The 13,155-nt window shown below is 52.6% G+C and overlaps 1 protein-coding gene across 5 annotated transcripts in view; it reads left to right on the top strand.

Annotated features, from left to right (window-relative positions):
- Nucleotides 1–13,155, top strand: part of RBM19 (RNA binding motif protein 19) — a 131,613-nt gene that overhangs the window by 35,908 nt on the left and 82,550 nt on the right. For all 5 annotated transcript variants that reach the window (XM_045523059.2, XM_045523057.2, XM_010963626.3 and 2 more), the window contains exons 20-21: nucleotides 543–598; nucleotides 1,818–1,934. In XM_045523059.2, coding sequence (XP_045379015.2) covers nucleotides 543–598; nucleotides 1,818–1,934 — 173 coding nt within the window. The remainder of the gene's footprint in view (nucleotides 1–542; nucleotides 599–1,817; nucleotides 1,935–13,155) is intronic.

Here is a 13,155-nt window from a genome sequence, read left to right on the forward strand (position 1 = left end):
GCTTCCTTGTGCATGTTGCCTCAAAGAATTGTTCCTACAGAGCGACGTGTGCCGCACCGTATTTTATGGAAGATTTAAGGGATTTTCAAGGGTAGTTTTGCTAATACGCCCGTTTTGCCTTAAGGGACCATGTTAGAGCTTAGCTTTGGATGCAGCGCCACTGTGGTTTAGAATTTTTTCTTCAAGAGCATACAATCTAAACCGAACTGTCTCTGCAAACCAGACCGAAGGGGCATACTTGGCCTGAAAATGATTATAAACAATGGAAAATTCTGTGCCCCTCGAATGGCTTAAAGGTCAAGGCCCACTCGTGGCTCGAGAGGACGTTGGAGGGCTGGGTCTCCGTAACCACCAGCTGCTGCCCGGGCTTGTCGTGAGCCCTTTCCGGGAAACGCTCTTCCCTGTCCTTGACTCCCGCGCACTTCTCCGCCTGGGAACACTCAGTCCCCCCACTGAAATTTCCTTTCCCCTCGCTCAGCTGAAGCCCGCTCCGAGTATTCCTAAGAGGATGGAGGGACAGGCCATGTCGTTTTGTCTCTTAGGGTCACGACGTGGACGGCCACAAGCTGGAAGTGAGGATCTCGGAACGAGCCACCAAGTGAGTCTTCACCGCCCTCTTCCCCTTGATCTGAGTGGGTCCTTTCTGCTCTGGCGCCCTGGAGGGTGTCTGGTGGCCCTTTGACGTCCTCCCCTACCCGACCCCCGCCTCACCGCTGGAGCCTTTTCCTATTTAAGGTGACGGCCCGCATGCCAGCTTTGACACCCATTTCCCTGATGAACAGGGACTGCACCAGTCCCTGGAGTAAACGTTTGACACACATTCGTTATAATAAAAGGAACACAGGCAGGACAAACAAGCAAAATCCGCTTATCTCGGCGGCGTAGAAAAAGCCAGGGAGAGTTGCTAGTTGCTGGAGCTTGGGACGAACCAGAAGAGGCGGTAAAACCCGGCTGTTTCGCTGTAGAGGCTTTGTTTCTTGGAGGTGGACAACAGTGCCCAGAGACGGCCTCCACTTAATTTAAAAGAGGTGCAGTAGGTGTTCGAGATGGAGACAGACTGTTGTGCCCAGTGACCAGTTTCTTAAAGTCATGCGGGGGTTTTTTGAGTTTTAGTCCAACTCCTAACGTCTTCACCCACTTGTACGTCGGATTGAACGAATGCACTGGGGGTGCTTTGAACAGTGCCCAGTGTCAGCTGTTACCAGATTGTCAACTCACAGCCATGCTCATGACCCTAGCGGGCTTTGATGGAGCAGACGGTTTCCCTGGAAGAGCAGGGGGACAGGTTCTGGAGGGCCTTGCAGCTCAGGTGGAGAGAGTTTCCTCCCCCATGCACCGCCCGTCTCCGTGGTTAGAAACTGCTCTAGGCCCCTGGGTGATGCGCTTTGGGTTAGTGATGAAATGTCTCTAGTGAGACCTTAGGACCAGCCAGAGTCTTCCTGGGCACCTGGAAAGAAAGAGGCAGAGGAGATGGGGTTTGGTAAAACCCTGGCCCCACCCTCATCTGAGTTCTCTAGTCCCTGAGTCTCTCAGATGAGGCAGCAGACACCCCAGGCTGAGATGTGGCGACTGGACGTCCACAGCTGTTCGGGGGAGGAGATAATGAAGCTGTGCAGTGCCTGGGGGAGGCTACCTTCCTCTCCTTTCATCTCAGCCTCGTCCCCACAGACTCCTTGAGCCCCTCACCTGGACAGAGGACATTGGTTCGGGGCAGTAGGGGGGTGGGTGGTGGGGAGAGGGGGGCGGTGGAGTCAGTGTAGGGCAGCAGCTGCTGACACCCCAAATAACCTGAGCCCTTTCCCTCCCCTCCCCTCCAGGCCAGCCCCGACATCCGCTCGGAAGAAACAGATCCCCAGAAAGCAGACAACCTCCAAGATCCTGGTGCGGAACATCCCCTTCCAGGCTGACAGCCGCGAGATCCGAGAGCTTTTCAGGTGAGAGGCGCTGGTTCAGTCCGCGGGACCCGTGTGTGGGCAGGAGCCTGCTGGGCCCTCTGGTCCTCCATGGTTCCGCTGAAGGCCAGTGCGGTGGTCTCCAAAGGTCATCTCTGGCTCCCTTTGATTGATCTCCCTTCATCCCAGACCCTGCTCTCCAGAGCACTGGGCAGAAAATGTCCAAACAGGGCGGTCAGTCTTCTCCATCCTCACTGGTGACCTCCGGGAGGGGCAGGAACCCAGGCGGCTGAAACCCAGCTCTGCCTGTGATCTGCCTGAAATCCTACCGCCCAAGTCATCTTTTGGTTTAAGCCCACAGTTCACCTGCTCTGCACATTCCAGTCACCCAGTGACTTAGAAACACACCTTTGCTCAAGCTCAGCCCCAGAGAGTTGGATTTCATTGGTCGGGGGTGAAGCCCAGACGTTGATTTCTGGATCAAAGGTCCCCAGGGGAGTCTAATATCCAGCCAGGGCTGGGGACCTCTGGTCTACATCGCTGTGTGTGGAAAGCCCCTTTTGAAATACGGGGGAATCACCTGCCGAAATAACGCAGTCTGTCAGCAGCCGCTGGCACGGGAGTCAAGAACTCAGAGATCTCTCAGGGGCCAGGCAGGAAACGGGGCCTGGGAGACCTGGCTGCGAGGGGCAGACGAGCTGGAGGGCCAGCGGCGATGCTTGGCAGGGATGCAGAACAGTCTCGGGCACTTTGAAAGGGAAACTGGCAATCTGAACTCTTAGTGGGAGTAAGCTGGCAACTATTTCACTTTCTAAAAACACTTTGTGTGGGACAGAGTCTGTCTGTGGGCAAGACACAGGCAAGGGCCATGAGTTTGCAACCCCCCTTGCTGGTACGTTACACTGTTTGGTTTTTCAGGTAAGTTAGGTATCACCTCGTCCCAAGCCTTGGATGAAACACCTTTAGGCAGAGGGCATAAGGGGGAAGTGTTTAAAACCGAGGCGCTCTCCAGGCATGTGCTCAGTTGCACAGAGAAAAGGCCATCTCGCCCTCGGAACCTAAGGGCAGGTCACATCGGCCCCAGCCAAGCAGATGGGGGAAGCTTGGCTGCAGTCTATGACACTTGGGAACCTACAGCTGCTTGGCCTGCACAGGGGCGAGCGTGTAGGACTCCACGTTCTAGACCTCATTCATTTAACCTGCGTTTGTCCAGTTCTAGCGTGAAGACTGGGAGAGTTAAGTCCTGGTTAGAATTACCAGCCAGCATCTCGCCAGGTTGTAGGTGCAAACTATAAGCCTTATATTTTGGACTCTAGAAAGTGCATCTTATTTTTGTGTGAAATCTACCTTCTTTGCTCTTACTCCATGGTTTAAAGAATGGGGAGCCTCTTGGGTGATTTGCTTTAAAAATCCCTGTCCTCCTGGCCTCTGTTCTAAATCATACGCTGGCGTACGGTTCATTAATAGACATGAGTAGCCCGGTGCTGATGCTAAGGCACTGACCCTCCCTGTTTCTTAAGCTATGGTCCCCAGGTCCCCTGCTTGGTAGCAACAGCCTGATAAGATGGGGTCACAACCTGGGGGGCTGCTTCCCATATCCTAGCGTCTGGGGAGATCAGTCGCAAGGAGCGAGGTCGCCATCACGAGATGGCGCATGTCCCTGTATCTTAGCCTCACGTGACTGCTCGTTTCCACGTGCTTCTGTGATGTAAAGAGTCCAGGTTAAGAAGTGCCAGGTCAGAATGGGATTGTTCCGAACAGCACGTGCCTGTCAGGGAACAGCATCCCGCCGAAACAACAATTTCGCTTGGTTCCGCAGCGTGTTGCGGGTGACACTTATCCAGGGAAACAAAAGACTGTGACCGAAGTGGAGAGTCTCCGTCTGATCTCGCGTTTTATGTTTATTTTGAGAAGACAGGGAATCAGTGTCCCGCAAACATCATTACGCACAGTCTCCTCTCCCTGCTGTTGGTCTGGTGGTGGTTTTCATCAACCCCTGGAAACCAGAGCCTTCTTGGAACCTCGCTTTGTTGTGTTCCGACCCGGGGTTTGAGGCAGTTCCTGGCGCGGGCAGCAGGGGCCACTGTGAGCCCACTCAGGGAAGCAGGGCTGGTCCTGGAAACCACAGTCCTGGTTTCAGACAAAGCCAGTGGCCAGCAAAGGTCAGAGCTGGGGGAAGATGCCAGGGTTTAGGGGAACCAGTTAGGTCCTTGGTGCCAGGCAGGTTTTGCGGGCCTGTCCTATCAGCTGTAATCAAGATCACAGCTCCCCTTACGGGACGCTCACTGTGTGTTGGGCTCCACTGTGTGCCTTCCTGTGCTGTGTCTCTGTAAAAGCACACAGCAGTGCCATGGAGGAGGGATTCTGTTGTCTTTTCTGTACCCTGCAGGATCCTGGAGACCTGGGGGGATGAAGTTTCTGGTCCAAGACCACACAGCAGAACCAGAATTGGGGTGTCAGTGGTCTGGCCCAGTGCCCTGGCTTAGAACCACTCCTCTCTGTTGCCTGTTGGCCTTCTCTTGGGTCTAGAAGGAGCCAAGACTCCAGCCTCTTAAACCCAGCTCTGGCGTGTGCCAAGAGGCCCTGCAGATCTTTGTCTCTGCAGGATGGTCCTCTGGGACAAACTGAGGCTCACCCTTTAGAAAAATCAGAGTGGACTCAGCAGTGGATTGGGAGGTGGCAGTCCTTCCCTGCCACCCTCTTTCTGGGCCTCAGCTTCCACTTGTATAAAATAATAGTCGTACCACTAACGATCCGGGTGCTGAGAACTTTGACGATGATGCTGTAGTTTTAAATGCCAGTGTTTATCATTAAATAGATTTTTCAAGCCCAGCCTCCGTGCCAGGCTCTGTGGGCTGAAGTACTCTGCGTTCTCACAGCCCCCGGAGAGTTGTCATCATCTCCAATTCCCAGGGAAGGAACCAGCCCAAATTCCTACCCACTGGGTCATCAGACAGCCCCGGCTGGCACCCAGCTCCCCCACCGTGCGGCTGCCTCCAGGGCTGTTAAAAGGATTACGTGAGATCAGGGAGGAGCCCAGGAGACAGCGGGGTGGGCGGGGCTTCCTGGAGGTGAGAGGGCGCTCCCCTGAGGCCAGGGATCAGCGTCACTGTTAGGCCTGCCCCCCTCCCCCACTTGCTACCCTAAAGGGCCTCGGGTCACCTGAGAAGCAGGCACTGCCACTGATTTAGTGCCTCCCTGCTCACCACCTCCCCCAACTTAGACCAAAGGTTGCAAAGCAGCAGGTGGATGTGGCCCCGGGCGTGGGGTGCATTGGTATCCCATATTTACCAAGCACAGGGTTTCACTTCTGACCCTCAAAAAAATAAAATCAAAAGATCTGATTCCATCAGGCCTGGGTTCCTGTGTGGCCTTGAAGCAGCCACTCACTTTGGACAGGGCACTTGCCCTTGGACTGTCCACCCGGCCCACTTCTCTCTTCTTACCCAGCAGCCCGGTAGACACAGAGTTTATGATTCCTGCCTGAGACTCACAGCATATGTGGGGACTAGACAGCCCCTCCGTGGCTCTGTCCCCCTCCTCCGACTTCACTTGCAAGTGCCCCCAAGTAATGTATCAGCATTCAGTCATCCTGCCTCTCTAAAGGCTGGCCTCAATTTGCAGAAGGTCCACAGCACAGAGGCATCATCTTTAGGTGACGGTGATGGTGTAGCTGACATCTACAGTGCAGGGAGAGTAAGGGCGTGCAGCCTGGGTTCATACCCTAGTTCCATTGCTTCCTAGCTGTGTGACCTTGGGCAAGTCACTTACCCTCTCTGGGCCTCAGTTTCCTCATCTGGAAAACAAGCATAGACCTCCAAACAACATACACTCTCAGAAGGCAATTATAAGGGTTAGTTTCCTGAGCAGGGCCTGGCCCAGCGTGAGCAGAGCTCCGCTGGCTCACTCCCGACCCCGAGCCAGGGTAGCTTGGCCTGTCCTCTTGTCCAGCAGCCCCCAGTACCGTTCCAGCCAGCCAGCCTCACAGCTCTGCTTAGAGTGCTGTCCACGTGGTGGTTTCCCTCCTCACCACCCCTAGACTGTAAGCTTGGACACAGTGGTTCACCGCTGTGGCCCCTGGCACATAGCTGATTCTCAGTAAATGTTTGCTGAGCACATAGATTTAACTGTGCCCAGCCTTCCTCCATGGAATCTGATGAAGACGGGGCAAGTGAGACAGTGAGGTTAAAGAGTTTGCTCAAGGTCACACAGCTCTGTCGCAGCACCGCAGGTCTCTGTGACTCTGGAAACCCCCCGCCCTGAACTGCCCCCCAAGGTCAGGGGTGTCAGGTGGGAGCTGCTGGCAGATTGGCTACTGCCTCGGGCAGGCCAGGGCCTTAGGCAGCGGGCTACAGATGGAGAGCTTTTCATCTGAGCCTGTTTTTTCCCTTCCTCAGAGGTGTGAACCACCTGCCAGGGGCGTGAATGGGTGAGCTCACGACAGGTGTCTGGAGGCCCTAATTACGCGGCTGGCATCTCCTGTCCCCAGCACACCTGTTGTATCCGCTTTGTGGGCAGCGTCCATCCATCCCAGCCTCCTTTCCTCCTCATTTCCTCTCGGTGACCGTGACCATGACCGTGGAGGGAGGGCTGAGGACAGCTTGCCTGCCGAGTTCCTCTCACGCACTCCCCCCTCGTCCCCCTTGCTCGGGCCTGGGACCACTGCCCCTTTAACTCCTGGCTGTCAGCACTGCTTTTCCAAAAACTGAGCCCTATAATCTGCTCTCCACAGAGGCCCGGGATGCAAGGAGCCATGTCCCTTCTCACCAGGGAGAAACTCTACCAAAAACCAGGCTTGGGCAGCTCAAGGGAGCCAGCCTGGACCATTCCGGGGGTGGGAGGGGGTGAGGGGGAGAGAAATGTCAGCCAAGTTCTGGAAAGTGGGGTGAGGTGAGAAGGGTGTGGCTGTCCTCAGGGGCCCCTCCCCACCACAGGGCGTGTCCTGCCAAGTGCACCCCGACTCCCTCCCCACCCCTGCGGGGCAACCATAGAAACAGGACACCACACCCATCAGTCAAACCCGGCAGTTGTCTGTGACTACAGCCGCAGAGTTGGGTAGTTGTGACAGAGACCACAGGATCCACAAGCTTATAAAATACTGACCATCTGGCCCTTTATGGGGAAAATTTGCCAACCCCTGGACTAAAGTAAACCCAAATCCTGCTGGGGAGATGGACACACCCCAAGGGGTTTGAGTTCTGTCTTCTAGTTTTAATTACACACATAAGGGTTTTTTTTCCATTCCCCCTTTTATAAAACATATGAGCATTACAAGTAAAGCTATAGCCCTGTTTATCCCATTGAAGGCAAGACGGGAGGTCTCAGCTCAGAGAACTGCTGTGTTCATTTCTGCAGCCCACATCCCCACTCTGACCCCGTTTTCTCACCGGGGTGTCCCTGCTCCTCTGGCTTTGCTGAGGTTTTCTATTTGTTTGTCTTGTTGTAGGACTGTTTTTAAAGAGCAGTTTTAGGTTTACAGCAAAATTGAGAGGAAGATACAGAGACTTCTCACACACACCCCTCCCCCGTCCGGACACAGCCTCCCCCACCGTCAGCTTCCCCACCGGAGTGGGACGTGTGTTGGAATCAATGAACCTATGTTGATGCCTGATTATCACCCGGAGTCCAGAGTTTACATTAACTGAACTCTTGGTGTTGGACTTTCTGTGGGTTTGGACAAACATACAGTGATGTGTGTTCATCACCGTAGTGGTTTCATTGTCCTGAGAACCTGTTCATCCTCCCCTCCCGCTGGCTGAGGTTTTAAAGGATGGAATGAGTGTATTCATTCATTCATTCATTATACACTGAGCTCTGAGCATCAGTCATTGGATTTGGTGGTGTCTGGTGATCATATAATGGTACCATCTTGTGATTCTAACATGCACTTCCCTGATGGCTAAGGAAATCAGATGGTTTTTTCATATGTGTATGAGGATTTGGGTTAACTCTTGTGGAAAGCCTATTTCAGTCTTCTGTGCAATTTTTTTTTAAGCTGGGTTGTCTGAATTTTTTTCTAATTCTCTTAATTATTTATTGTGTAATTTTATATATTCTGGATTCAAGTGCTTTGGTGGATGTATGATTTCATCCCCCCTCCCATTCTGTGGGTGGCTTAATGGTGCCCTCTTAGTGGTGTCCTTGGATGAACTGAAGCTCTTAGTTTTAATGTTGCCAATTTGTGATTTTTTTTTTCCTTCTTGGTTAGAACTTTCTGTGTCCTATTTAAGAAATTGTTGCCTCCTCCAAGTTCATGAAGACAGTCTCCTAGGTCTTCCTCTCAAATCTTTGACCTTTCACATTTAGGTATGCAATCCATCTGGAATTGATTTTTGTGTATGGCGTGAGGTAGAGATCAAGGAACATTTTTTCCCCCACATGGATATACTGTTGGCCTGACATCATTTATTGCGAAGACCATTCTTTCCCCTCTGCTGTGCAGTATTGATTTTGTCATAAATCAGGTGACTTGTATGCAAGGGTCTGTTCTTGGACTCTCTAATCTGTTCCACGGGGCTATTTGTCTACCCTTGTGCCAATACTCACTGTCTTAATTACTGTGGCTTTGTAATGTGGTGTCTTTGTTCTTTGAGACCGCCTTGGCCGTTCCCGGCCCTGTACTTTTCAGGCCTTTGGGTTTCATTCCACAGCAGCGGGAGGTTCTGAGCAGAGCGAGTGGTGGGATCTGACTTATTTGTGAAAGATCTCATGAGGAGACCCAGGAGGAGGTGTTTGCAGTCACCAGGACCGTAGGTGATGGTGGCTGAGACCAAGTGTCAGCCGTGGAAGTGGGGCACCCGGTCGGTTTGCAGGTGCACTTTCAGAGTTGTGCTGATGGCTATAATGAGGACTGTGATGCTGACAGGAATCAAGGATGACCTATATTTAGGTCCTAAGAAACAAGCGGGGTGATGTGGGGGCAGGGCAGTCTGAGGGAGGCATCAGCCGGCTCCCTGCACGCGCTCACCCTTCCCTCACCCACAACGCATCACCCTTAACAGGGGCCACAGGGGCAGTGCCAGAGTAGTGCTTCTCAGTCAGTCCATCCCCTGGTGTGTGTGTGTTTGGGGTTCCAGTGAGCGTTCCTCTCGGGAGCATCGCTGGTTCAGCTGTAGCATCCACGTTGCCATATCAGGATTCCTCAGGGACACGTTCTCCGTCGTGGGAGGGGGCGCTGCTGACCATACTCCTAGGTTTGCACAGCCCTTACCACCAGGTCCTGCCGGGGCCGCAGTGCCTTTGTGCTGGTGACTTCACTTGTTCCTTCCCCATGAGCCCGGGGAACTGCCGCTTACGAGGCAGGTGGCTGCCCAGCCGTCACACCCCGAGCCAGTGGCAGAGTCAGATACAGGCTCCCAGTCAGTCTCTTTCTCTGCTCCCTTTCCCGTTACAGATTCAAGGGATGGAGACATGCCTTTCTAATCCTCTCGTGTACCCATGTAGCACATGTCTATTAAGCCCTTATAACACAGCCGCCTTCCGCAGTCATCACCTGAGACTTTACGAGTCTGCAATGCTTATCACGGCCAATCCACAAACACTTCACACATGCTTACTGTGAGCTGAGAACTGTGCGGGTTTCAAAGAGCCCGCTTCTGCCCCCAGGATCGCTCCATCCTAAGGAAGTGAGGGGCCCACCTGGGGACACAATTACAGTTATAAGGTGGTAAGAAAAAAATACCAAGGAATCAATTCTTCCACTAAGGGACGGTCCCAAAGACAGAATGCAGGGGTTCTTGCCCAGCCTCTTCTGATTTGGGGAAAAGATCTGCAGTTCTGAATGGGAAAGAGATCAGGCTTCACATTCTCTAGCTGGAGAGTGCAGTTCACGGGAATTGTTTCCGCCGCCCCCTGGCATGGCCACCTCTCGGATCTGGCTCTCAGTGCCGGGCCCCTTGGTTTAGAAGGGAGGGGTGTGAACTAACCAGACTCCGTCAGATTGGAGGAGACCGCGGGGCTGCGACTCTCAGCAGATGTCACTGGGAATCGGATTTCTGCTCAGAGGACAAACAAGCAGATACACACACCTGTCAGAATGGCTAAAAGAAAAAATAAGAGGAACACAAAAAGCTGACGAGGACCCGGAGAAACTGGATCCCTGACGCGTTGCTGGTGGGAATGTAAAATGGTCCGGCTACTCTGGAAAAGGATGTGGGCGGTTTCGGACAAAACTCAGCAGGCACTTGGCACGTGACCCAGCAGTTGCAAACCTGGGCATCTGTAGCAGAGAAGCGGAGATGTGTGTTCCTACAAAAACCTACCCACATCCTCCCGCTGGTGAGTGGATAAACCAAATGTGGTCTATTCATACCCTGAAATGTTATTCTGCCGTAAATAGAAAGGATGGACTGAAGGCAGCTACGCTACAGATGAGCCCCGAAAACGTTGTGTTAAGTGGAAGAAGCCAGACACAAAAGACCACATATCCTATGATTTCATTTGTGTGAAGTATCTAGAATAGTCGAATGTAGACAGAAAGTAAATTGCTGGTTGTTTAGGGTTGGGGATGATTGCTAAAGGATGTGAAAGCTGATGAAATTTTCTGAAATGGCTGTGGTGGTGGTCGCCCAACTCTGGGAATACCCTAAAAACTATTGAACTGTACACTTTGAATGGGCGGCTTGTATGGTGCATGAGTGGCATCTCGATAAAGCTGTTGGGAGGAAGAGAGGAAGGAGGTAGCCCACAGGCGAGCAGGCTGCTTTGTTCATAGGGTCCTTGCGTGGGCACATAGACATGCAGGCTGTGGTACGTCCACACTACCACGACTCAGCGATAAGAAGGAACAAAGCATCGATGGACGCAACAGCCTGGATGAATCTCTAGAGGATTATCTAAGTGGGAAAAGCTACTCCCCAGAGGTTACAGTCTGCGTTTCCGCTTATAGAACACTCTTCACATGACAAAATTAGATGGAGAGGAGATTAGTGGTTGCCCCGGAGTAGGAAGGCGAGAAGGGAGGGAGGTGTGGCTGTGAAGAGTATCCTGTGATGAAACCATTCTGTCTTGACTGTGGTGGTCACACGGGTCGACATGTGATAAAACTGCATGGGGCTAAATACACACACATACACACAAATACGTATAAAACTGGTGGCATCTGAATAGGGTCAGGGATTGTGTGACTGTCCGTTTTTCTGGTTGTGATCTGTACTGTCCTTTTGCAAGATGTTCCCGCTGGGGGAAACCAGGTGAAGGGTATATAGGATCTCACTGATTATTTCTTACAACTGCATGGGCGACTGTGATTATCTTAAAAAGTATTTTAAAAATGAATATCCCAGTCCATAATGGATTGGAGAAGGCCACACCCTGCAGTAGTGAGTTGCCCACTCCAAGAAGTAAGCAAGCAAAGGCTAAGGCGGCTGTTTGTTAAAGATTCTATAAAAGGATTTCTGATGGAATGTGAGGCCAGGCTCACTCCCTTCAAGACACTCCGCCCTCTGAAGTATGTCAGCAGTAGAGTCCAGGGGGCCAAAGAAAGGAGAATCCTCTGGGCTTTGGGGTCAGCCGAAGGGGGTCTGATTCAATGATCAGAAGGATGTTAACACTCAGCAGACTCACAGTTAATACCCAGGCTGGAGGGCAAATGGGGGAAGAGAAATTATCCCAACTTGTATAAGGAGCATGCTCTCTTTATTACTTAAACCTGGGCTAATTGAACCCCAGGAAGTGGAAAGACTGCCCCAGTAAGTATATTTCCTCTCCTAAGATCTATTTCTTATTGTATAGGTTTATGCACGAACCCGGTGCTATAGAAAATTTATTAAGCCTCAGTTTTTCACGGTGTGAGAAAAGGCCAGTTACATGTTTCAGCACCCTTTCCAGAGAGCTCGGGTGCCCGTGGGTCACTTCTTAGGCTCCTGTCCTAAGGATCTTCGGACCTCCAGATCCTCAGTCCCGCAGGCCGGGCACAAAGCCCCATCTCTCAGGGTAGGTCTTCCCACGCTTAAGATCTTGGGACCACAGCCCTGAGGGAGCTAGCAGGGATGTGTGCTAGCTGATACTTTATTTAAAAGGCCTGCTTTGCGGAAAATCCATTCCAAGCCTTTTGCTTCTCTTTTTTAATGATCCTGCTCCCTGCCTACCAATATGTCCACCCGGGGATGGTCAGAGGCTGTAAAATTTACTGCCGCCCAAACTGGGACAAAGCAGCACTTGCCCAGATGAGATACTCCGGTTACCCGAGTCCTTTCAGTGCTGTCCTTGTCCCCCAGTCATCAGAAACTGGCTGTCAGCTTGGAAGGGAGCCAGTGTGATTTTTCCAAGTGGGAAGAACACCGGCCAGGGAGTCAGGAGACCTGAATTCTGGCCCAGCTCTGCCTCGCACTGGCTACGTGACCTTGGGCAGTCGCGTGACATCTCAGAGCCTCTGTTGAGTGAATCAGTGGTGGGGTTGAGCAAGGCCAACCAGAGCAGTTAGCTTCCTCCTCGCAAGCCAGCACAAACCCATTGGTCATGGCTGCTGTGGTTCTGTGTCGGAGGGACGTGAGGCTGTCTGGGCTCCGCGGGAAATGGCGTTGTAATTGATTAGCAATGTCTGCCACGGACGCGGGAGCTGCGGCTGTGATAGGCGAGCACCTGCAGGTTTTCACCGAAGAATATGGTACTTACCACATACCACCAGCTCTTATGTTTCCATCTGCCAGACCGACTGGTAGAGCAGCCCCAAACCACGGCCCACACGGAAGCCTACTTAGCTTTCCTCTTTAAAAAAGTAAAAGTAAACAGAGTCGAGAGGATCTTGTCTCTTTTCCTGTTTTCTTCCTTCCTTTGCGATTTCATAGACTTAGTCTTCCATCGCAGCCGATTCGTCCTCTCGCTCCACATCTAGACTGATTCCAGAGTCGGTGGCGAAGCCCAGACAGTGGCATGGGGCACCCTGGGGGGGTGTGCGGTTCCTGGGGCGGGGGTTGGAGAGGTAGGGTGCATTGTGCACGAGTCCTGCCCTGCAGTCGGAGCCGTTCCCACAGCCTCCCCCAACCTCGCTGTCACACCTCCTCTCTCCCCATTCAGTGCCTTTTCAGTTACAAGGTCTCCGCGCTTTGTCTGGGCTTGTTGGGAGGGCGGCATTCGGCTCATTGTTGCTGCAGATAATTGTGCTCCGTGTCTCCAGCACCCTGGTGCTGAAAGGCAGCGGGGAGGGAGCCCCAGGAAATCTCGGGAGGCTTCTGAGTAAGAACAGCTTCTGTCTCCTCTCCTGTCTCGGAGCTTTCCATGGAGAAGGGAGGTCTCAACACGCTGCTTTTTAGTTAAGAAATCT

Source organism: Camelus bactrianus, chromosome 32 (assembly GCF_048773025.1).
Source record: "Camelus bactrianus isolate YW-2024 breed Bactrian camel chromosome 32, ASM4877302v1, whole genome shotgun sequence".
Taxonomy (NCBI): Eukaryota; Metazoa; Chordata; class Mammalia; order Artiodactyla; family Camelidae; genus Camelus; species Camelus bactrianus.